The 23,460-nt window shown below is 43.7% G+C and overlaps 1 protein-coding gene across 2 annotated transcripts in view; it reads right to left on the bottom strand.

The window, feature by feature from the left end:
• The window catches only part of SLC25A22 (solute carrier family 25 member 22), a 72,913-nt gene that overhangs the window by 31,265 nt on the left and 18,188 nt on the right, over positions 1 to 23,460 (bottom strand). Inside the window, exon 2 of one of the 2 annotated variants that reach the window (XM_053394852.1) lies at positions 4,310 to 4,426. In XM_053394852.1, the coding sequence (XP_053250827.1) occupies positions 4,310 to 4,329 (20 nt within the window). In that variant the 5' untranslated portion in view covers positions 4,330 to 4,426. Of the gene's footprint in view, positions 1 to 1,043; positions 1,136 to 4,309; positions 4,427 to 23,460 lie in introns of those variants that run through there. The other variant, XM_053394856.1, reaches the window with a different exon arrangement.

Here is a 23,460-nt window from a genome sequence, read left to right as displayed (position 1 = left end):
ACATAGGTCTCTTAGCTTCAGATGAAAGCGCTGGATCAATAAGCACCCCAGATTGCAAACTGTGGTCCTTTATGGGGGATGGAATCCCATGTAAAATAGGCTGAAAATAATCACCTGGGTGAATGAACCACTATCAGCATTCTTGTTTGAACTGAGTCTTGGTTTATTCACCCTCACCCAGCCCATAATCACTCCCAAATACTGGTTCAGGGTTGTGACAACCTCAGGTAAGTCCAACGAAAGTGAGAGAGAAAGCTGGGTGCCATCTCCTTATGGGTGACAAATCAGACCAAATCTCAGGATAACCTCTCCCAGCAGCTTCATGTAGATGTTAAACAGCATGGAAACCCTGTGGACTCACAAAGCACTAAGGGGTGAAGAGTATTATCCCAGCCCTACTTTCCGGAAATGGCTATCCAAAAACGAGTAGAACCACTGCTGGGCAGTGCCTCTCAAACCTACCCTAGATAATCAATATCAAGAAGGACACCATTTGTGATGGCACCAAAAGCCTTTAAGGAGTCCAGGTCAGAGAATCAAAGGGGTTGCACTTCCCTTGTCTTTCACTCAAAAAAAGTAATCCCAGGGGGCAACCAAGGGAGTTTGTTGTCACACAGCTAGTAGTTCTCTGTGTCGTCCTATCCTGCATTTTTTAAAAACCACACACATTAAAACCTGTTGTCTCAATTATAAGATGTGCCAGTAAGAGGATCTCTTTTCCCTGAAACCATTAAAATAACAAAATCCCCAACTCTTTGTCAGAAGACAACACTCATTGTCTAGCTAAGGCTCTCTCTACAAAAGCTGCTCTTAGGTAACAATGAAATTGGAAAATCACTCGTGAAATAGACAATGGCTGGACGTAAGCAGAGCCAAAGGATCAGAAGGCATTTTCTCAAAGGGCAACAGCAAGTAGAAAAGCTGCTCAGATTCTCAGAGGGAGACTCACTTTTCAGGAAAGGTCTGGCAGCACACCCAAAATGGTTGATTCGGAAGAGCCAGCCATTAAGCAGAAGTATCAAAGTCGGGCCTTGACAACTCACCTGAGCATTACGTGCCATTTGCTGTGATATGTTCTGTGTCTGTTAAACAGCTCTGTTGTCTGTTAAACAGACACTGCAAGAACACTTGCTTGATTCCATTCTAAAGTCACAGATTGCTGTGACGGTAGGGTAAAGGTAAAGGGACCCCTGCCATTAGGTCCAGTCGTGACCGACTCTGGGGTTGCAGCGCTCATTTCGCTTTATTGGCCGAGGGAGCTGGCGTACAGCTTCCGGGTCATGTGGCCAGCATGACTGAGCCGCTTCTGGCGAACCAGAGCAGCGCACGGAAACACTGTTTACCTTCCCGCTGGAGCGGTACCTATTTATCTACTTGCACTTTGACGTGCTTTCGAACTGCTAGGTTGACAAGAGCAGGGACCGAGCAACGGGAGCTCACCGCGTCATGGGGATTCGAACCGCCGACCTTCTGATCGGCAAGTCCTAGGCTCTGTGGTTTAACCCACAGCGCCGGTACAAAACAACAAATTAGCTACATAATTACAGCGTATGCCAGGGGTTGGCAACCTTTTCGTCCTAGTGGGCCAGATCATCATCATCTCCCATCCCCCAGTGGGTAGAGTAACCCACTTGACAAAGTTGAACCATGGGGTTGGGGGGGAGTAGTCTGCTTCCCCAGCATGCTTCCCCAAAGGGAACAAGCATCCAGCAGGACTAAACCCATCAGCTAACATCACCCAGTGAGTGACAGGCAGCTGTGGTTTGCGGGGAATGACCTCACATGCCAACTTGGAGCGCCTGTCGGGCCAAGGTTGGCCAGTGAGCCAGAGGTTCCCCACCTCTGGTTTATGCCCTAACATCTTGTAGTTCATTGCCTGCTGGTCAACTGTAAACCCACAAAATATAAAATACTCTGGTTTATTAAGACAACAATGGTGACATAAATAATAGAGATATGCTGAGGACCAAGTTTTTAGTTTGATATATGGTACCTTAAATGACTCAGGACCACAATACCTCAAGGACCGCCTCTTTCCATATGAACCTACCCAGACCTTCAGATCATCTTCTGAGGCCCTCCTTCGTGTGCCTTCTCCTTGAGAGGTCCAGAGGGTAGCAACATGAGAACAGGCCTTCTCTGTAGTGGCTCCCTGTCTGTGGAATGCCCTCCCCAAGGAAGTTTGCATGGTGCCTTCATTATACATCTTTAGGTGTCAGGCAAAGACATTCCTTTTTAACTAGGCCTTTGGTTGATCTGATTTACATCCTATGCCCTTTTAAAATGTGGTTTTTTTGGGGGGGCTATTGTGTTTTTATTATGTATTTTGTGGTTTTATATCTTGATTTTATTCTGTGAACTGCTCTTATACCCCCTGGTATAGGGTTGTATATAAATTCAATTATTATTATTAGTAGTAGTAGTACCCAGAATTTTGTGTGTTGGCTACCAAAGAGGAGATAACTTATTGCTTGTATAGCATATTAGGAATTGTTAACTTGTTCCTGGATCCAAATTGGTTGCTGGAGGGTCAGGTAGCCTCGTTTGAAAGGAAAACCTTTTACCAGCTATGGCTGTTACATTCTCTATGACCATTATTGGACAGGGATGGTATGGCCACAGAAGATTCAGGCATTGGTAACCTCTAGACTTGATTACTGCAATGTGCAGTACATGGGGCTACCCTTGGGCCTGGTCTGGGGGCTCCAGCTGGTGCAAAATGCTTCAGTCAGACTATTGGTGGGGTGAGACTCTCCCTAGCACATAACACCTATTAAGCTTTTCTATAGCACTAACTTTAACCCCTAGAAAAACATGCCATTACTATAAGATATTATGCCTCAGTTTAATATAATTTCTGCAACATCACCCATTGCTTTGACCCAGGATTGGTAAATATTCACCCAGTGGAAAGCTGTCATGGATCGCCTTCCAGTAATATATAGGCAAGCCCACAAAGCTATTTCCCATGAAAACAGGCAATATATTTCTTAGTAACCCCACTCAACTTTTCACCTTCCATTTTCCTCATACTTCCCCCCACCCCGCAACGTTTGCAGCAAAAAAACAACAACTCTGCAATATCATTTGCCTGTCCTGACTGTGCAAAAGGCAAAAAGAGCTCAGTAAACCCAGCAGAAGAATTAAAGTAAGATCACTGCACAGTCTTACTTTATAGCCTCAAACTTTGCAGCCTTAAATTGCATGCATACTATATTTGTAAGAAGCAGAATTCCGATGAGACATTTTGCTCCCTGATTTGATCTTCTCACAGAGGAAAGAATTGAAATTGCACAACCTTGCACAACATCAAAGTCCTTTTCCCTCCCTGCTGATAGTTGGGAGGGGACCTGAAGTGTTGGATAAAATCTGGCTGGAGGCTGCATATGGCCTGTTTTAACTCCTCTAGACTTTCTATTTCCCAGATAAATATGTACATTAATTAAAAGATGTTTGCATGCCCCCATTTTTTATTATTGGTATTTCAAAGGTGCATTCCTGTGCCTCTAAAATAAATTAATAATATTGCCAGTATCATACAAAACTTATTTATCTTACGTCTATTTTAAACGTCAGAATTATAGGGTTAGTTCCAGAGTGACTTAAGTTGAAATTCGCTCCCACTGATTTCAATGGGAGTTAAATCAAGTTATGATTAAATTAACATGGATCTAGTTCTAAGGACAAACAGGCCCATATACTCATGGGAAGTAATTCCACAGTGCATTATGAGTGTGAGTTTGATTGTTTACTAATTTTCCCCGGCTGAATCCACTCACATTACATTGTATGCTGCTGCATGGAGTGTCCTGATAACTAGCTTTTTGTAGAGTGCAAGTGGCTGCCAAAAGAAGGGGAACAGAAAAGACCTGGTGCAGACAGAAACAACAACCCAACTCTTTGCATCCCAGTGCAAAAGTGTATCTATCCACCTCAAAAACTAACAACTGGGCCTGTCTCCCAAACATGCAGGATGTCTAAAGCTTATGAATCACCTATGCAGATATGAGTTCAAGCATGTGGGTCCTTGTATCAAAAGTATTCCTGTCCCATGGAATACAGGGCATACTCTCAGCTAAGTGGGCACAGCATTGCAGCCTGAATGTTTGAATCTGCTCCATGTGCTGTTCCTCCTATTCTGTTCCAACCACAAGACCATCAGGGGCAATAATGAAGAAAGGCAAAGGGGTAGAGAAAGACGAGAGTACTTTGGGATGTGTTGTGGACCTTACGAATGAAGAAAAGCAAATGTGGAAGGACAAAAGGAACCAGAAGCAGAGACAACAGTTGAGAGAAGAAATGCTTTTACCTGATCTGTTTATCAGCCATTTAATACAGATTTGATCTTGTGGAAACTAGATTTGTTCTTCCAGAAGTCTTTCAAATTCTTTGGCGTTCAGTCACGTATTTCTGAGCAAATGGTTATCTAGAAAGAGACAGAAATACCAGGATTATAGTTTCTCATCATCGCTATAAGCTTTTTATATTCAATAAGAGCACTTACAATCTCTGTCATCATCAGGAGAATCATGCAAAGTAGATTAGGCATCCTCATTTTCAGAAAAGGACCAAAAAACAAAGAGGCATAATCTAAAAACATCCAAAGAAGAGTATAAAATATTTTCTCTTCCATATCCAAATTTTAAAACAGTAAAGAGCAGTCTTCCAGGGTCTATGACCTACAAAGGAAGATGCCAAGGTTCAAACATCCCAGGAAAACCACATTATCTGCCTAAGAAAGGGCATCCCTGGATTCCTTCTCCGGAGACATGGAGCTTCTGCTCTTATTTCAAACAAGGTAGAGGTACTCTTTCAGCAACCTTTTTCAGCCATGGGCCGGTCCACCATCCTCAGACCATGTGATGGGCCAGACTATATTTGAAAAAATAAATAAATGAATTCCTATGCCCCACAAATAACCCAGAGGTGCTGTTTAAATAAAAGGACACATTCTACTCATGTAAAAACACACTGATTGCCGGACCATCCACGGGCCCGATTTAGAAGGTGATTGGGCCTTAGGTGCTGTGGGCAGTTCCCCCCCCCCAGGGTGCTGAGCCGAGGCAGTGCAAATTGAGAAGATCTGTTTGGGGGCGCCAAATTTTGGCCTTGCTAAGGGCATCTTATTACCAAAAATTACCAAAGTCCGCCCCGGATTAGATTTCCTTTAAATCAGGCTAACTTTATTAAGTCGTCAGATTGTTGAAAAACTGGTCAAGTAGGCATGCCAACTTGTTGAACTAACCCCAATAATAATTTGAGTAAACCATTACACAGCATTGTTTTAACACTGCAGGCACACTGTAAATCATGCCTCTTGAACCTTATATTACTTTGCAATCTATACCAGATCCATATGGAAGTTCCTTCCATTTGTACTGGTTGTTGGCTCAAGTCATGCAGAAACAGCCTTATCTTGATTCTCAAAATGTTTACCAAACCTACACAGAGAACATCATTTCATTTGTAAGTTATTCATATTCACGTTTAATCTTTTTTTTAAGAGCAGTATATTTCCAAGCTATTTTCTGCTGCTAACTGAAGCAAGACTGTGAAATCACACCCACTCACCCCGCGGTACCCAGGCAAGGCGCCTGCCCAAAGGTGCCAAGCTGCTGTGCTGCCAGGAGGGCATCAGAAGAGCTAAAGGGGGGGACTTGCTAAAGGGGGGGGGACTTCTTTTTAAAAAGAAGAAGTGCCTTCTGCATAAAACTCTTAATGAGGAGAAAGGTGGAGTAGAATGAATCAGTAAGTATGAAGAAAAGGGGGGGGGACCTTGCAGGGTGGAGTTTTTTTCCTAATGAACCTCATACTAAAAGCAACTGTGCAGAGTCACAAAAAGAAGCAACAATAAGCCCCACATGCAAAACAGAAAAATTGAAAAAAGTAAATGCTGTATCCTAAAGTGACTGGGCATAGCCTGAAGTGACAGCCTTGGATTTAGGAACTGTTGAGACCCTATAACACCGGTCCTGAAAGATGTACATTGGCTCCCAGTATGTTTCCAAGCACAATTTGAGGTGTTGTGCTGACCTTTAAAGCCGTAAACGGCCTCGGCCCAGTATACCTGAAGGAGCGTCTCCACCCCCATTGTTGTACCTGGACACTGAGATCCAGCTCCGAGGGCCTTCTGGCTGTTCCTGCACTGTGCGATGTGAAGTTACAGGGAATCAGGCAGAGGGCCTTCTTGGTGGTGACGCCCGCCCTGTGGCATGCCCTCCCATAATATGTCAAGGAAATAAACAACTATCTGACTTTTAGAAGACATATTAAACAAACTTCCCTGTTTAGGGAAGTTTTTAATGTTTGATGTTTTATTCTGTTGGAAGCCACCCAGAGTGGCTGGGGAAATCCAGCCGAATGGGTGGGGTATAAATAATAAATAATAATAATAATTGTTGTTGTTATTATTATAACCTGCTTAAAACTCACTCAGGATTTTCAGGCACACTGGTGTATTAATTTGATCCACAAACTTGTGGTGCATTTTGTATTTGGTTTCATAAATGTTACTGTTGTTTTATACTGTTTGGCAATACAGTGGTGCCTCACAAGACGAAAATAATCCGTTCCGCGAGTCTCTTCGTCTAGCGTTTTTTTCGTCTTGCGAAGCAACCCTATTAGCGGCTTAGCGCTATTAGCGGTTTAGTGGCTTAGCGGCTATTAAAGGCTTAGCGGCTTAGAAAAAGGGGGGGGCGGAAAAAAACGCAAGACTCGCAAGACGTTTTCATCTTGCGAAGCAAGCCCATAGGGAAATTCGTCTTGCGAAGCGCATCGAAAAACGGAAAACCCTTTCGTCTAGCGGGTTTTTCGTCTTGCGAGGCATTCGTCTTGCGGGGCACCACTGTATGATATATCATTGTTTTACTCATAGGGCAAGGTAAAATTAAAAATGACCCTGCAGTTTTAGATGCTGAGCACCGCTCAATGCATGTTTTTTGCAACAATCTCTACACACATATTTTCTCGTCAAAAATTACCTAACACATTTCGGAAAAAGGAAGATATATTTGCTCTCTGTAGAGTTTGAAATTTTTAATCTATACACGTAATATGCAACAGTGATATTGTTCCAACGAGATTAGGTAAGCGCTAGTGCAAATTCACGCACACATAATTCTACTCTATTTCTTCACTATTCAGATATGACATGTACTGTATGTGTGAAACAGTTATTACATATCAAGAAAACTCAGAGCTTTTGTTTCCCCCACCTCTGCCACCATGCTGCAATACTTTTCAGCAGTGCTTCTTTTCTAGAAAAACAGGTGCAAGAACTCCCACTTCTCCCACTTTAAGGACAACCGAGTTTCCCCGGCTGGGGAAAAAACCCCTGCTTTTCAGTACAGACAGTTCACACAATCAGCAGTGTCCTAAAACAATGTCATCAAGTGATGAGAGAAGTGATGTAATCTGTGATAAATTAGCTCCTGAAACTTCAATCTGTTAGCATAAGGACAGCAGTACAGAACAGGTTAAGATGGAAGAATACATGTTTGAAAACATTCTGCTGAATAGCTGGAGAGTTACTAAAGCAAATAAAAAAGACAATTGTCTCCATCAGGTAGTTTTTATTACCAAAAAGACTCTGGAAGATATGTTTGGCAGTGGGCTACCATGTGCTAGGTCCTTCTAAGCAGAACCCTGCCTGGGTTCCTAATGCAAGCGATTGGGTGCTAGGGGAAGGGGGGCCTGTTAGCTGGATAGCCAACTAACTGCAATGCAATTGAGCTCTTGACCCACAAACTTGTCCATGCGTCAGAAGAAACAGTAGCATAAATGCACCCATTTCAAAACATCCCATTCACAGCTTTACTGTGTTTCACCCAGATACAGAACAGCAATAGTAACCAGTGGTGGCTACTTCCCTTTTGGGACTCCTAGGGTGAAAGGCGGGGACGCGGGTGGCGCTGTGGGTAAAAGCCTCAGCGCCTAGGGCTTGCCGATCGAAAGGTCAGCGGTTCGAATCCCCGCGGCGGAGTGTGCTCCCGCTGCTCGGTCCCAGCACCTGCCAACCTAGCAGTTCGAAAGCACCCCCGGGTGCAAGTAGATAAATAGGGACCGCTTACCAGCGGGAAGGTAAACGGCGTTCCGTGTGCTGCGCTGGCTCGCCAGATGCAGCTTTGTCACGCTGGCCACGTGACCCGGAAGTGTCTGCGGACAGCGCTGGCCCCCGGCCTCTTGAGTGAGATGGGCACACAACCCCAGAGTCTGTCAAGACTGGCCCATACGGGCAGGGGTACCTTTACCTTTACCTTTACAGGGTGAAAGGCATGGAAGAAAACAACAGGAGCCAGAGCCAACTCATTCTAGTTTGTCCCTATCCTCTTCCTCCCTACAAAGGAGTATAAGGGCAACACTGAGATGGAGGAGGAGGAGGAGGAGGAAGAGGACAGTTAATGCTACCCACCCACCCGAAACTGGTTTTAACTAAGACAACAGGCAAGCAGAGGCTGGCTGAGGGCAGATTGAGATTGGTGGGGCAGTGTCTCATTTGCCCTAATGGACTAGGCTCCTTTGACCTGTCCCTGCCCTGCTGCTTTTCCCCTAGGGAAACTCATTATTTACCACTGAATCGGACCAAATGTCAATCGGATTTTCTCTGAACTGACATTTGCCTGATTTATCACTGAAGAGCTGGCTTTCCTGGGGAAAGTGGCAGAGCGAGGGGGAAATGCTTGGACCTGTGCTTTCTAGACATAGGACAAGTCTGGATGAGCCCTGATTTATGTATTGCCTCTAGGTAAAACGTGTTCTTTTATGGCCCAGTAGAAATAACAGTTTAAACATTCCAGCCCACTGGAGAAATGGGAAAGCATGAATTAAAAACTAGCCGTTTCCAAGTCTGAAGCTGAACTGCATTCACCCTTTCTTAAGGGTTTTGCTTGCCTGACATCAGCTGGGAACCAGCTTCCGTCTAGCAATTCACCATATCTCATTTGCTCTCAGAGACATTCCACTTCAAATGACTGACATGCCCCGAAGGTAGAGAAGTTGTCAGTTGTTGGCATGGGAAACAGGTCAGCTACCATCCTCTCCACCAGAGGCTCTTCATTATCAGCAACTTTGGAATGAGTTGTACAGATACATTTGCATTCTGTAAGGGAATTATACACATCAGTTCCAGAAGAGGGTTTGATTCTTGTTTACATTTATAAGTGTGTCAAGTAATTGCAGAGAGCCAAATATATTCCAAAAAAAAAGAGATGATGTAATTTTGACAGACCAAGAAGATCAGCTTTCATTTAAATAATGAAAAATAAACAGGCTTAGGTGTTTGGTCTGCATTATTTGTTTCAACTCTCTCATATCTCTGCAAACCACTGGTAGCATATTGACTGAGCCCTCCAGTCTAGTGGTTCTGTTGCAGAATGCCAGATCTGCCCATAAGAAAACCATGCTCATCAATGACTTGATTGTGGATGAATGGGCAGATCCAGCAGGCATTACAGAGACTTGTGCGAAAAACCTGGGTGGGCCATATCTTACCCAGCTATGTCCCCCTGGGTTTTCAGTACTGTACCAGGCTAGACTGGGGCGGTCAAGGCAGGGGTGTTGCTATTGTCCATAAGAGTGCCATCTCCCTGACCAGGAAATCTTTTGACTTTGAGACAGGCTTAGAAGGTCTGCAGCTATTGTAGGGCCAGAGAGGCAGATTGCAGATGCTGCTGGTCTGCTGACCACACTGTTGCTCAGCATTTCTGGGGTATTGCTGGAGGATCCTAGGATAATAGGGTATTTATACTCTCTGTACCACCACTGGCAGCCCTATGGGTGAGAAAATCATTGTAATTATATTATTAAGAGATGCCAGAAGTTCTGAAAAGAGGAAATATTAAGACGACCAAGTTTATTCTATCTTTCATCATTTCTCAATAACAATAAAGCACTAATTTTAAAGCACCTATTTCCCTCACCCATACACAAAAAAGAGCCCACTGTCTGGAAGCAATCTTCAAGGTTAGCTGCAAGGTGGAAATTCAGAGGGAATGTGGAATGACGCATTATTTAGGAAGGCTTATCTTAATACGAACTGATGGCATGTGTATTTTTCTTTCGCCTTCCCCCCTCTGCTTTTCTTTCTTTGTTACGCTGGTTGTTAAAAATAATTAAAAGACTTATCTTAACCAGGTGCCGAGAAAAGAATCAAAGGCGGTACTTCAAGCAAAGAGGAGCCTCAAAAATTATGTCATGGAGATCTTGGCTGAAAATCTACCTCTTTGAAGGAAAGGACCAAAGGATAATCTACTCCAGCATTCTGTTCCCACAGCAGCTTGTGGTAGCCCACCAGCAGGACATGAGTGCAATAGCACAACAACAATGCTAATTGATGGGTGCCTGTGTGCTTTCTTCTCTCTGCTGTTGAACACATGCCACTCTGCTAAGTAAAGAACTGTGCACAGCTCCAAAGTTCACACATGGTTGCATCAGTAGAAACTGAGCCAAGGACAGAAATCATTAGCTATTTTGTACTTGTTCCTTGGGGACTAACACAGCAACAATTTTAGGAATAAAAAACTTACTATAGGAGGCAGGCAAATCCACTTCTTGATCTATCCTATACACAATAAATATTATGAGTGTGGACCGTGCTGCTCTAAGACTTTTCTGACGTTATCAGTAAGATTTCCTTGGCAAGCCAACAAAACAAATACTGTTCAGGACAGAAACGCCTGACCTATCACAACAAAGGACACTGCTTAAGGTTTGCTATCTTTTATTAAACTGCTAGTTGTCTGAAGGCACTCCAAGGTTTCGAAACCAAATTCTTTTAATCTGTTCTGTTTAACATTACACTTACAAACATGTCTGATATTACACACACGCTGTCTTTCATCCACTCTACAAGGTAAACTGTTTCATTGAAAGGGAGATGGCATAGGAGAGTCCAGCTGACAGCAGCTTAATGTTAACACTTTCCAGAGTAAAAGAAAAAGAAAAAAGTTGCCCAATTAAGAAATATTAATTATACAATAGGACATTAATTTTCACCTGCAAGTGGTGAACAATTCAGTGCAAGTGGTGAAGAAACTGCTATATTATTCATTTAACTAATGATCAATTTATGTTTATCCTATTTTTCATTAGTTTAAAAAGAGTAGCAAGTTGTTTGAAACAGTTTCCAATGTTGTTTTCATTGTTGCGACCCACCCAGGGACGAACTTTTGACTAGAGTTTAGATGCTAAAGTTGATCAGAATCCACATGGGCAGTCAAACCTACTCCAAGTATGTTGTTTTAGGTTTTCAAATTATTCTTATTCTTATTCTTATTATTCCTCACTCAATTTACCGCTCCTTCCTCTATGGTTTCCTTTTTGTCTATTGCTTGCAAGCCCCGTGGGGTAAGAGGCCTGTCAAACCTGTTCTTTGTAAAACACAATGTACACAAATTAATTATACCAGCTTTTTGGAGGGGGGTATGAGAAATATCTTGTGATTTAAATGTGTGGGCAACATCTGTTGAATAGATCACTGGATTTCTTATCTTTCATGTGCTGTTCTCTTACTGTAGGATCAGAGAAAGCCAAACAGCCATGTTTTCTACATTATTTCCAGTTACCTATCTCCCTCCACTCGCACCCCCAGCAGGGTTCTGGCTGATACTAAACATATGAGAAATTGTATCAGAGGATTTGTACATTATTCCAAGATTCACTTCCCTATTTCTAGGGATAGGTAAGACTCAAGCATTTTAAAAAACAAAAAACTGATGCACATTAACTTCAACAGAACTGTCCCCTCCCCACCCCCCAAAAAAAGTCAGTTTCCAACCCTACCAATTTTCTAATCCTATAAACTGATTTTAGGATTGTGTTCTTAAAAATGCACCAGCGTGTATACATTCAGTAAACATTCAGTTGCTTAGCCTATCACTGCAGCTCTGTGACAAAACAAGTCCCACCTGCTGAACTGCTCCCTGCGACACAGGGCTTGTCCACACTTACCTTTAGTCCAGGGGTCAGCAAGGTTTATCCTTCCTGGGCCGGATCAGTCCCGCAGAGATTCCTCTGTGGGCTGGATCATGCGCACCCACAATTTTCAGAGTCTGCGCACACATGATTTTCGGCGCCGCAGAAACAAGTCCCCATGCTGCTCAGTGCCAGTTTAGTGCAGTGGGCAAGCGAGGGGCTTGGGGGTGGGTCAAACAACCTCTGCAGGCTGCTTCCGGTCCATGGGCCTTAGGTTGCTGACCCCTGCTTTAGCCCCACACTTTCCAGGCACAGCTCCATGCTTTAAAGCTCTGTATCTGAGCTCTCTCTCTCTCTCTCTCTCTCTCTCTCTCTCTCTCTCTCTCTGTCTGTCTCATTTCCATTCCAGAGCTTTTCCTATGAAAACTCACTCTTTAAAGCTGAAACACAACAAACCGCAATTTGAATTTTCCATGGATTGCTTTTTGCTCTGATTCAGCAGTAAGGAGTAGGGTTCAACGGGGAAACCTCTGGAGCAAAAGAAAAAAAGAAAGAGCACTCAGACACAGAGTTTTAAAGCACAGACCATGCCTGGAAAGCATGGAGGAAAGGTTAAGTGTGGATAAGCACACAGCTGAGACACAATAGTCCTCTCTGAGCCAGCAAGCTCCCTACCTGAGTTTTAAGCACAAACCCTTCATTTCTGAGAGGCTGGCAATATCCCAGCAAAGGCCTCTCCATCCATGATCAGAGCTATATTTACCTAGAAGCGTTCTATTTATAGGCCATGACCCCACTAAATTTTCCAATCATTGTTGAAGCTCCAGCAGTACAAAATCCCCCCCCCAGCAAATACATTCTTGCATCACAACAAATGGATGCCTTTGCATTTTGTGCCACTCCAACATTGCAGTGGTAAAAATCTCTTGTAAATATAAAGCCTACAAGTTCCATGATCACTGCAGATGGTGACAGCAGTCACGAAATTAAAAGATGCCTGCTTCTTGGGAGAAAAGTATCGACAAACCTAGACAGCATCTTAAAAGGCAGAGACATCACCTTGCTGACAAAGGTCCGTATAGTTAAAGCTTTGGTTTTCCCAGTAGTGAAGTATGGAAGTGAGAGCTGGACCATAAAGAAGGCTGATCGCCGAAGAATTGATGCTTTTGAATTCTGGTGCTGGAGGAGACTCTTGAGAGTCCCATGGACTGCAAGAAGATCAAACCTCTCCATTCTGAAGGAAATCAGCCCTGAGTGCTCACTGGAAGGACAGATCCTGAAGCTGAGGCTCCAATACTTTGGCCACCTCATGAGAAGAGAAGACTCCCTGGAAAAGACCCTGATGTTGGGAAAGATGGAGGGCACAAGAAGAAGGGGACGACAGAGGACAAGATGGTTGGACAGTGTTCTCGAAGCTACCAACATGAGTTTGACCAAACTGTGGGAGGCAGTGGAATACAGGAGTGCCTGGCGTGCTCTGGTCCATGGGGTCACGAAGAGTCGGACACGACTAAACAACAACAACAATAAGAAGTTCAAACTCCTTTCCATTAATTCCAACAGCCATTCAGGTGAATTACGCTTTAACCACTAAAGAAGACATTCTGTTCAGTAAACGCAACTGCAGATATTTTCTGGGCACAGTACAGATTTGGCATTGTTTCAGTGCCTTCTCTTGAGCCAGGGAGACACCACCATACCTGCATACAGCTGCTGCAACAATATCCTAGCAGGATCCCTTCATGCCCTTAGCTGTTCCCTAATGGCTGTCCAAAAGGAAATACAGTTCAGTAACTCAAGAATCCACAGCTTCAATCACACACTCACATTCTTGCCTGCACTCTCTTTCTCACCCTTTTCCTACCTCTCAGTTTTACGTGTACTAAAATTGAATTTCTCTTTCTTCAAACACTCCAGAGTCCACATATCAGGGCGAATGCACCAGGAACCTTATTGCCATGCTGAAAAGGCAGCAATTAACTTTTGCCCCCACTTTATTACAGAAAGGAAGTACTTTATCAAAAGAAGCACAGTCCACTTTGTTACACAATGCATTTGGAAATGCTCTGTGTCCTAATAGCGAGGCTCAAAAAAAAAAAAAAAAAGAAACCAACAAAAGCAACATAACAACTCATCGTCCAAGGTCTCCCCTCTGCATTCTGACCCTAACCACCATGTTGGTAACTTACAGATCTACAATGAAGCTGCAGAACCCCAGCCACAGATCCCATCTCTCTGCTAGAGTGTTCTGATACACAGCACCCTTGGCTGTTCTATCAAGAGACTCCAGAACAGGATGTCCAGCATGATCTGATGGACAGCTTACTTTGAAGTAAAATTCACTCTCTCAGCCAACTGAGGAATTAGCTTCTTTTGGCATCAGAGGCTGAATGCAACCCCTTGCTGTGCCATTCTTGGGCAGACATTTCATACAAAATCATGCCAAATGGAGGAAAGTAGTCTTCCCACATCTAGAACGCAACTGCCACCTAGGGAATTTATATTTACTTACCTACCACCACCACGGATCATGAAATGCAGCAACAAATATACACAGAGAGGCAGACACCAATAGGAAACAGATCTAAATCCAAGTCAAGCCTCTCTATTGCCACCCCTCATGCAGACACTTATTGAAGGGGAAAGGAACCAAATAGAACCAAATGTTCAGATGAAACAGTGCTGCACCTCAAGCACCAAGAAGCAGAGTCTGGATTGCAGCTATCAATATGAAAAGTTAGTTACTAATCCACTGCCTGTGCCAGACCAGTCTATGATATATAAATCAGGGAAAGAAAAAGTGCCCAGCCTCCGCCCCCACTGCCTCCTTCAGGTACAGAAACACAATCTGGAAATGAAGAGGAAAAAAGACAAGCCCAAGAAGCAAAATACACTGCAAAAAGATCGTGACCAGCAATATGCAATGACTTGCATGGAACATTATTAATTGAAAGCCTAATTCTTCTGTGATAAATGTGCCAGGTCAAGGCAGCTTCAGTGCTGTGCCCAGGATTTACAATGGTGAGATGGGAGTGTTTTGCCAAAACCTACAAAAGGTCTATCAAGGTCTCAGCAGATGCCGAGTTTGCCCCACTTCCACTATGGTCAAGCAGATACATTGAGACTCTGGGGCACATCTCTCTCTCTAGAGCATTGTATAAATGCTTTTTCTGCAATGTTGAAGAGCAGACACTCTGGCCTGCATGTTGTCTTCCCACTTCCCCCGGCAGGTGAGGCATCATTTTGAGATCACGTGACATCAGCTGACTGGTGCGGAGAGTGAGCCTCTTTGAACTTGTGCTGTCAGAACCAATCAGCTGGTTGATGCTAGGAGTGCATCTTTCAAGTAGCTGCTTCAAAAGGAGCACAGTGCCTGCAAACGGGAGACACCAGTCCAAAAGATCACTAGGGATGCTGAGTTACAGCCCTCCAACCCTGTATGGTGTTGAAACATTCTGACAAAAGTAAAGAACACCTTACCTAAAGATCCAGCAGTGTCTTCCTAGTTCAGAGCTGCCAATCAATCAAATGGCCTTGGAGTCTTATCTCCAGCATGGTCCATCGCACGCCTTAACTGACCACACAAATTACTGAATCACCTTCAGGGCAAGGAAGCAGTGGAGCAAATAACCTTAGAAGGGCCAAAGTGACTGACTCAGCATTAGCCTCTTCCACGATTCCCTTTAAATAGCAGCACAGGTGTCAAGGAGTGTGAAGATGAATGCACTGGAGCACAGAGGTGTAAAGTTTGCAGTTTGCTTGTACTTGCAGTTAAAGAAAGAATTTTGGGCTGGGGAAGGAGAACTGTGATGCAGGTAAAGGCAAGATGCAGGAGGACAGCACAGCATGATTAGATGTGAGATGTCATTTTAAAAGTTCTTCCTGGGCACCTGCTAGATGGGTGGTCCACCAACTCATCTGAATCTTGCACCCCTGCCATACACCTTTATAAACCAAGTGAACAGGCTAACTATGCACTCATAATTGTGCATAGTTTGACAATGAAAGAGGTGAGAAAGGGCACAGAAAGTCAGAACCAGGGTTCTATGCAGAGTATTAAAGCTGTCAATCTTCTCTTCTCAACAGACAATACCTCCACATTTCCCATAATTTTTGTTAGGAGGATTGCAATAACAAGAAACAATGTGGGGGTTTTGCAGGCAAATGCACACACAATCACATAAACATTTGTGCAGTGCATTGGATCAATGAAGCCCTGGACATAGGCAGGAAGGGTTCATGAAGCATGAATGTTCTCAGGCCCTCCAATATATGGGAGAGGGGGAGAAGATAAGATATCGGCTTTAGGTCAATTGACAGAAGCAGTTGTCATCATATGGTGAGTGCAATGTAATGTGTAAATTGGCCACCACAGATCAAACACCAAGGGCGGAACTTCCATATTTATGTAAAATCACGTCGAACATGATAATCGTCAAAGGAGTCTGTTCATCTACTCAGAAATGAATTTTCAAGTTTTAAGTAACCAAGAGTGAGGTATCAAGAGAATTGCATGTACATGTGATTCAAATTATTCATTAGAATTCCACAGACTGCACTTCTCAATGGAAGAGATAAAAATGCCGTTACGTGGAACCTTCACCCAACAGCCTCAGAGTTCATCTAATCCAGCGCCCTGTGGATGCAGGAAATCCACTGCTATTGCATCCCTTACACAGGTTTTTAAGCGAAGGCTAGAAGAATCCACCACCATCCAAGGCAGTCTGCCCACTTTCAAACAGCTCATATGTTCAGGAAGTTCTTCCTAATGCAGAGGTGGTGAGCCTGTGGTCTTCTCAATGGTATTGTGACTATAACTTCCATCATCCCAGACCACTGGCCATGCTGATTGGGCTGGGCAGAAGTTGTGAGTCCGAAACATCTGGAGGGCCACAGCTTCCCCACCCACAATCTATGAACTATAGCGTGTTCAGGGTTCCCCTCATCCTGGGCATGCTGTCTATAGAGCGTGGAATTCAACCAATTGTCAAGTGGGGAATGTGCATGGGGAACTGGGTCTATACTCATGCCATGAAACTTTCCCCCTCTCACCTCCCGCCGTGTGCCCCCTAACCCTGTTCTGGGTTTCCCTCTCCCAACCCAGATTTAGGGTGGGGGGGGGAGGAAAGTCCCACTGTGTGAGTAGACCCCATCCCACACATGCAATTAAGTTGAACTCTATCCATAGGACTTTTTACCCTCATTGGAACCCAGGAATGGGAAATTAAACAATACTCTCAAAAATCCTAGTCCTGCTGCTGTTTGTTCTTTGTATAAGCCTTACCAAATCTCCTCAAAACAACTAACCATATTAATCTGTTTCTCAGACTGCCTAGCAACCAGTATCTTCATTGGCTGCATGCCTTCTCTTACACACGTGGGGGTTTCTAAAATATTTTGTTTGCAGTCCTGTTAAACAACAGAGCAGAACAAGTCTCATAAAACGAATGGCTCTCTGCTCAGACATTTTTCAGTTCCAAATCACCAGTCTGTCTACCCAACTATTATCAAAAGGTTTCCTTTTGGGCACTAGAACAAATAAAATATTTAAGATAACTACTTTCCTTACATCTTGTCTTTTAAAGTAATCAGGGCTCTGCTGGTGTTTCAAGAAACAAGAAAAACAACCACATTCAGAAAATACTGAAAACCCTGGCAATTTGAGGAAATAAAGGACTGCAGAAAGCAAACTGGTGTACCTAATCTTTACTGTAGCCTTGAGGTGTATATTTTGAGGACCCATCCTATTTTTGCAATAATTAAGCTCTTTTAAGCTTTTTTTTTAATGCTGCAGTTTAAATTATTGTACAGTGGTACCTCAGGTTAAGAACTTAATTCGTTCTGGAGGTCCGTTCTTAACCTGAAACTGTTCTTAACCTGAGGTTCCACTTTAGCTAATGGGGCGTCCCACTGCCGCTGTGCCGCGATTTCTGTTCTCATCCTGAAGTAAAGTTCTTTACCCGAGGTACTATCTGTAGGATAGCGGAGTCTGTAACCTGAAGCATCTATAACCCGAGGTATCACTGTAATCCACCCTGGGACCTCAGAATGAAGGGTGGATTGTTGTTATTAAATAGTCCAAGAGGACAAAGCTAAGAGACAAGACTCTAAACAACAGGTTTGTTCTCGATATCCACCAGCATGACCATTACAAGACTAGGCTACATTACGTAGTCAGGAACAATAAGTTTGCATTTACCCAATTCATTTTTAGAATTACCGTATTTTTTGTTGTATAAGACTCACTTTTTCCCTCCTAAAAAGTAAGGGGAAGTGTGTGTGTGTCTTATGGAGCGAATGCAGGCTGCGCAGCTATCCCAGAAGCCAGAACAGCAAGAGGGATTGCTGCTTTCGCTGTGCAGTGATCCCTCTTGCTGTTCTGGCTTCTGGGATTCAGAATATTTTTTTTCTTGTTTTCCTCCTCCAAACATTAGGTGCGTCTTATGGTCTGGTGCATCTTATAGAGCGAAAAATGCGGTAATTTAAAGGAGGGAGGCAGGGTAGTGCCTAGAACAGCCTTCACAAACCTGTACCTTCCAAACATTTTGGACTACAATTCCCATCAGCCCCAGCCAGCATGCTGAGAAAGTTGTAGTCCAAAACATCTAGGGCACCAGAATAGTGAATGTGGCTCTAATTAGCCAACACCGGCAAATGCAGACGTTTGCGGCAGCCCAAGTCAGGAGGAGGAAGATATGGGAGCCTAGCAACAGGTGAGTCTGGCCTACATTCCTGTCTGCCTCTCCAGTGCTGCACAGGAGCCTATTCCCTGGCGTGGCAGATTAAGAGACTAAACTACACTCCAAGGTAGATAGGGGGTTGTGACATTTCAGATTTGGGGAGGTGGATTTAGGAGGGCACAATTCAATGCACAGCAAGGTTCAAAGGCCCACTTTTGGATGTTTTCAACAAGCTTTTCCCAGGTCTCTGCTTGGAGGTTCATTCCATGTTGTTTTTAAACCTCTGTAGCTCTTGTGCTGTTTAAAAATTATTTTAGCTGTTTTTAAGGACATGTCGGCAAATTGCAATGGGACATATGTGTGGAGGGTGACTCACAAAATAATAATAAGAAGAAACATTTTTAAAGCATTGTATTTCATGTGCTTTTAGGAATTACTTGTAGTCTGAAATGCAGAGGGATAGGCAGTTTGCCCCTCTAGATGGCATGTATCTAGTATTAGTTGAAAGTCTTGTAATTTGGGCCTTCAGTAATGACACAGCCCCCCCCCCCTTTTTTGGCCACCTACATTCTAAGGAGAAGGCAGGCTGGCAAATTAAGGGCCTACAGGCTTTAAATGGCTGAGTAATGCAGGATCTCAGGTGGGGGAAAGGCTTCAGGTGGCCATGAAGGGTTAGAAAGCATCCAAAAGAATGCCTTCGAACCTTGATGAGAATCAAATCTCCTCTTTCCCTGGAACCTGAAATGGCACCCCAGTGTGTAGCCCCCTGTTGACAGGCACAGCTGCCTACCCCCTTGAAGCACATGTCAAGATGTGAAGGCTGACATAGAAAACGAACGAACACATCCTAATCCCATTTTTAAAAAGAAATATCAAAATATTTTTATATCTTCCTGCAGCCACAAACCTTTGAACATCTAAAAATAGCCACACCAGATCTATAACAATGAAAGCGCTCTCCGGCACCCTGGTTTTCCCCCTTTTATTTTTAGTCTCAGTATGCAAGGTCTTTTTTAATCTTGACATTTGCTTATATAATTTGATTATTAACCTTAAACTTAGACAGTATTTCTTAAGTAGGAGAGGGGATTGAAATGTAATGGTTTGCATGTTGCCAACACACACAAAAAACACAGCCCTACCATTTTTTCTTGCAAATAACCTTCTAAACTTTGCCACCTCTTAGCATGTTTCAACCTCCTTCACCTTGGGAACCATATATCCATATGAAATTATTATTAGTAGTAGTAGCAGCAGCAGCAGCAGCAACAGTAGTAGTAGTAATGAAGTATAAACAGGTAAAACACCTTAGGAGCTAAAGATCATACTGCTGTTGACCACAGGCAGGTCATGGATAGTCCCCCATACAGAATGATGCAACTTCTGTGCAAACAGTGGCTGGTTTCGCTTCTTTCTCCCTGACATACTAGCAACAACTAATTCAATATATCTCTAGCTCTTATTACCTGTTAAAGCTGTAACATGGCCTCTGTTTGCTCCATGTTGTCCATCTGGGATGACACTTTCTTTTTAGTTCAATTTGCATAGGTTTGACACAACTAAAGGAAAATGGATGCCTTCTGTTTTGGTCCTCTAAGAACACAACACAAGGACAAAGGGAGGTTGTTTTTATTTAAAAACAACAACAACCCACTAATATACAAAGATGACTTCTGCTGCTCGCTCTTGGTTAATGTTTGTAAGAGGAATCTGTAACCATGAGGGCAGAGTGCTCAGACAGGTGAAAAACTCAGCACAAAACATGTAGTTTGCATTGCAAAACCCTGTCATGGTATTGGGGCAAAGGTACAGCTTTAACATGAAATAAATGCCAGCAATCTATTTAATTCATTGTTGCTGATACCTGGAATGGGGGGGGGGAGAAGCATCCACTGAAGCTGCTCCCAGTTACATCAGGGAGTGTGTCGCTGGTCTTCTCCAGAGCAAATGAGACAGGGAGGGCACCATGGAGTGAAGTGGCCAGAAGAGTTAAATGACTAGTAATAGGTAGAATTTTGCTTCCCCTTCCACAAATCCCTCCGTGTTCAAGGGAGCAGATGAAAGAGCTGCCAGAATTCAGGCAACGAATGGGAAACACACACAAGAGCCTGTTTTGGAGGCAGGCAGTCTCCAAGCAACAGGTAGCAGCTGTGCAGCAATAGCCTCTCTGCTCAGAGACCCATGGGTGTTGCCATGTGCGCACAGAGCTTCCTTGTGGGTAACAGGAGCTCTCCAAGTACATCAGAATGCACACAGAGAGTAGATGAAATCAGGCCAGGAGTTCATACTGTAGACAGAGGAACAACTTGGTAAATAATATTCACTCTCATGGGTGAAAGGAAATATATCATGTATACTACTTCCTGAACCATTGTTTGTGCCTACTGGGGAAAAGCAGACATTCAGCTTGGCATATCCTCCGAGCTGCAGAGACTGTAAACTGAAGCACACACACAAACATTAATATAGCGCAGCTTTTGCTGGATTGCAACCATTTCTGACAGCAGATGGGGGAGCCCACAATCAAATGCTTTCACATATATATATATATATATATATATATATATATATATATATATATATATAGTTGTTGTTGTTGTTTAGTCGTGTCCGACTCGACCCCATGGACCAGAGCACGCCAGGCATATATATAAATTCCTGCCTGCGCAAAACTAACATGACAGGACAAAGTTTGCCAGACCAGCCATCTTTCTAACAAACTGGTTTAGTATGGGCAGGAATATTTTTTTTGTAGGAGCAAGGAACATTCAAACATGCAGTCTCAAACAGCAGAGCCCAGCAAAAGCTACATTGTTAAAAAAATGTTCCAAGTAACTGTAACTCTAGCTGGATGAAAGAGGCTGAGTTTAAAAGCTACGTCAGTCTGCAAATTTCTGACTCGCACAGCACTCTTCCAAATGAGCAGCATTGGAAAATGGTCAATTTTCTCAGCAAGAGGAAGAGCATAAAGCTGGTTACAAATATAAATAATTTTTCGCTGTTTGAAGGAGGAGGGGAGGGAGGGAGAGCTAATCACACTATGTTTTTCACTTTCAATACGCAATAAAGGACACTGTATGGAAGGATCAATGGGATGACTCAAGAACTCCATCAGTTGCATTGGCCGTTTGACTATAGCTTTCTACTTGGTTCAGTCCCTAAATGGAGTTGCTGGGCATTGAACCTGAGAGCTTCTGCAGGCAACACAGATATTCTACCAGCCTTTTCCTTTTAAACAGTGCCGGTCTTGCCCTTCAGCCTGCATGGCCAGCTGTAGAAGCGGCAGCTATGGGGAAGTGCTGGGTTGCTTGGATTACAAGCTGCACCTCTAGTACACAGTTATTAAAAGATGTAGGAGCCACACCCTCTCATTTCCTGCAAACCCCACCACCACCATTCAGCAAAGGAAAGCGGCCTACTTTAGGTAGTACCATGAGAGAGGGAGGATAGAGGGAGGGGGCACCTGAATGGTGCAACAATAACTCTCTCTCTTTTTTTTTTTAAGTACTGTATTGCTCCTAACAGGAGGGGTCACATTTGGACTCCACTTCAGGCAGCAAAATGTCTTAGGCCAGTGCTGCTTTTAAAGGCATTGTGTTCATCATCAAGGGCCAAGGCAAAGCACTTGGACAGAAACGTGCATATTGGGTTTTTTTTAATAGACAAAGCACAGCCTTTCTGGGCACTGGGGGCCTTGTGAGCAGAGACAGCATAGCCGGTGTTTAATACATTCAAACAGCATTGAAAGATCATTAAAAGAAACCTCAAGAAGCCTTGAAGAGTTTGGGAAGGGGGGAAGGAAGAGGATCAACATGTTCCAGTTCATCACTTTGTGGGAATATGGTGCAGCCATGGCAGCATCCCATAGGCATGAAAGGTCCCATTCATTCCCCATTAGTAACAAAATACAGTTCCTGCCCAAAACTGGCTGCTTCATCTGAAAGAAAGAGAGAGTGCTTCAAGAGCCTAGGAGAAAAATCCTTCTTTCTGGCAGGGAGCCCTGGATTGCCTCACCAGCAAACAGTTTCCAGCAGCCTTAGGAGATAACTGTTTCTTGGGGACTGCATGTGCTCATCTGAGTCTCCCCTGGGGTGGGAGGTGCTTCAGAAAAGAAGCACAAGTTTAAACAAAGCAGAATGTTGCCTCTAGTCTTCGTTTGCATCGCGTAAATGTGTGTTTGGGGATGCAAGGGAGAGAGAAGGAGAGAAGTTGCACCACCTCTAAGGTGAAATCCCAGCTGCCAGGAGAAAGCTGTCACCAAGACAGTAGGAGATGCTTGCTGAAAAGAAAAGGGACTGAAGGATATCCTCAAAAGTCCCCATATCAGTTCCTGCTAAGCTTTGGGTTTTTGCCAGTATGGAAATCGTAGGTTTAGCATCTGGAAGGCTAACTGGTTCATGTGTCTGTTATTGGGCCCAACTATACTGACAGGGGTGTCCAAATTTTTTTCAAAGAGGGCTAGATTTGATGAAGTGAAGGGCCATGAGGGCCGACCAAAGCTGATGACCTTTATTGTGGTTGTGGAGCTTTTTTATGATTCTACCCCCAAGTTGTTGTGCTTTTTTTTTTTTAGGATTGAAGTTCTTGAGGGTTTTTTTGGGATTTTACCCCAGGAAATAAACTGCCACAGGGGCCGGATTAAACTGACCAGAGGACCAGATTAGACCCCCGAAATGGACTTTGGACATGCCTGGTGGACAGTAAAGCTGGTCCGGTAGCACAGAGCTTCTCTCATTTTCAGGACTTTTGTTTCATTTTCTTCCTCACCGCCCTCCCTCCCCTGTCTCTTGAGGTGTTTTGTTACCTCTTGTATTGTTATTTGGACAGGTATGCAGCAATTCCACTAAAAGCCCAGAGGGGAGAAAAGGCC

Source organism: Podarcis raffonei, chromosome 1 (genome assembly GCF_027172205.1).
Source record: "Podarcis raffonei isolate rPodRaf1 chromosome 1, rPodRaf1.pri, whole genome shotgun sequence".
In the NCBI taxonomy this organism is placed as follows: Eukaryota; Metazoa; Chordata; class Lepidosauria; order Squamata; family Lacertidae; genus Podarcis; species Podarcis raffonei.
The sequence above is the reverse complement of the archived record's forward strand: the minus strand, read 5'-3'. Positions and strand labels throughout refer to the sequence as shown.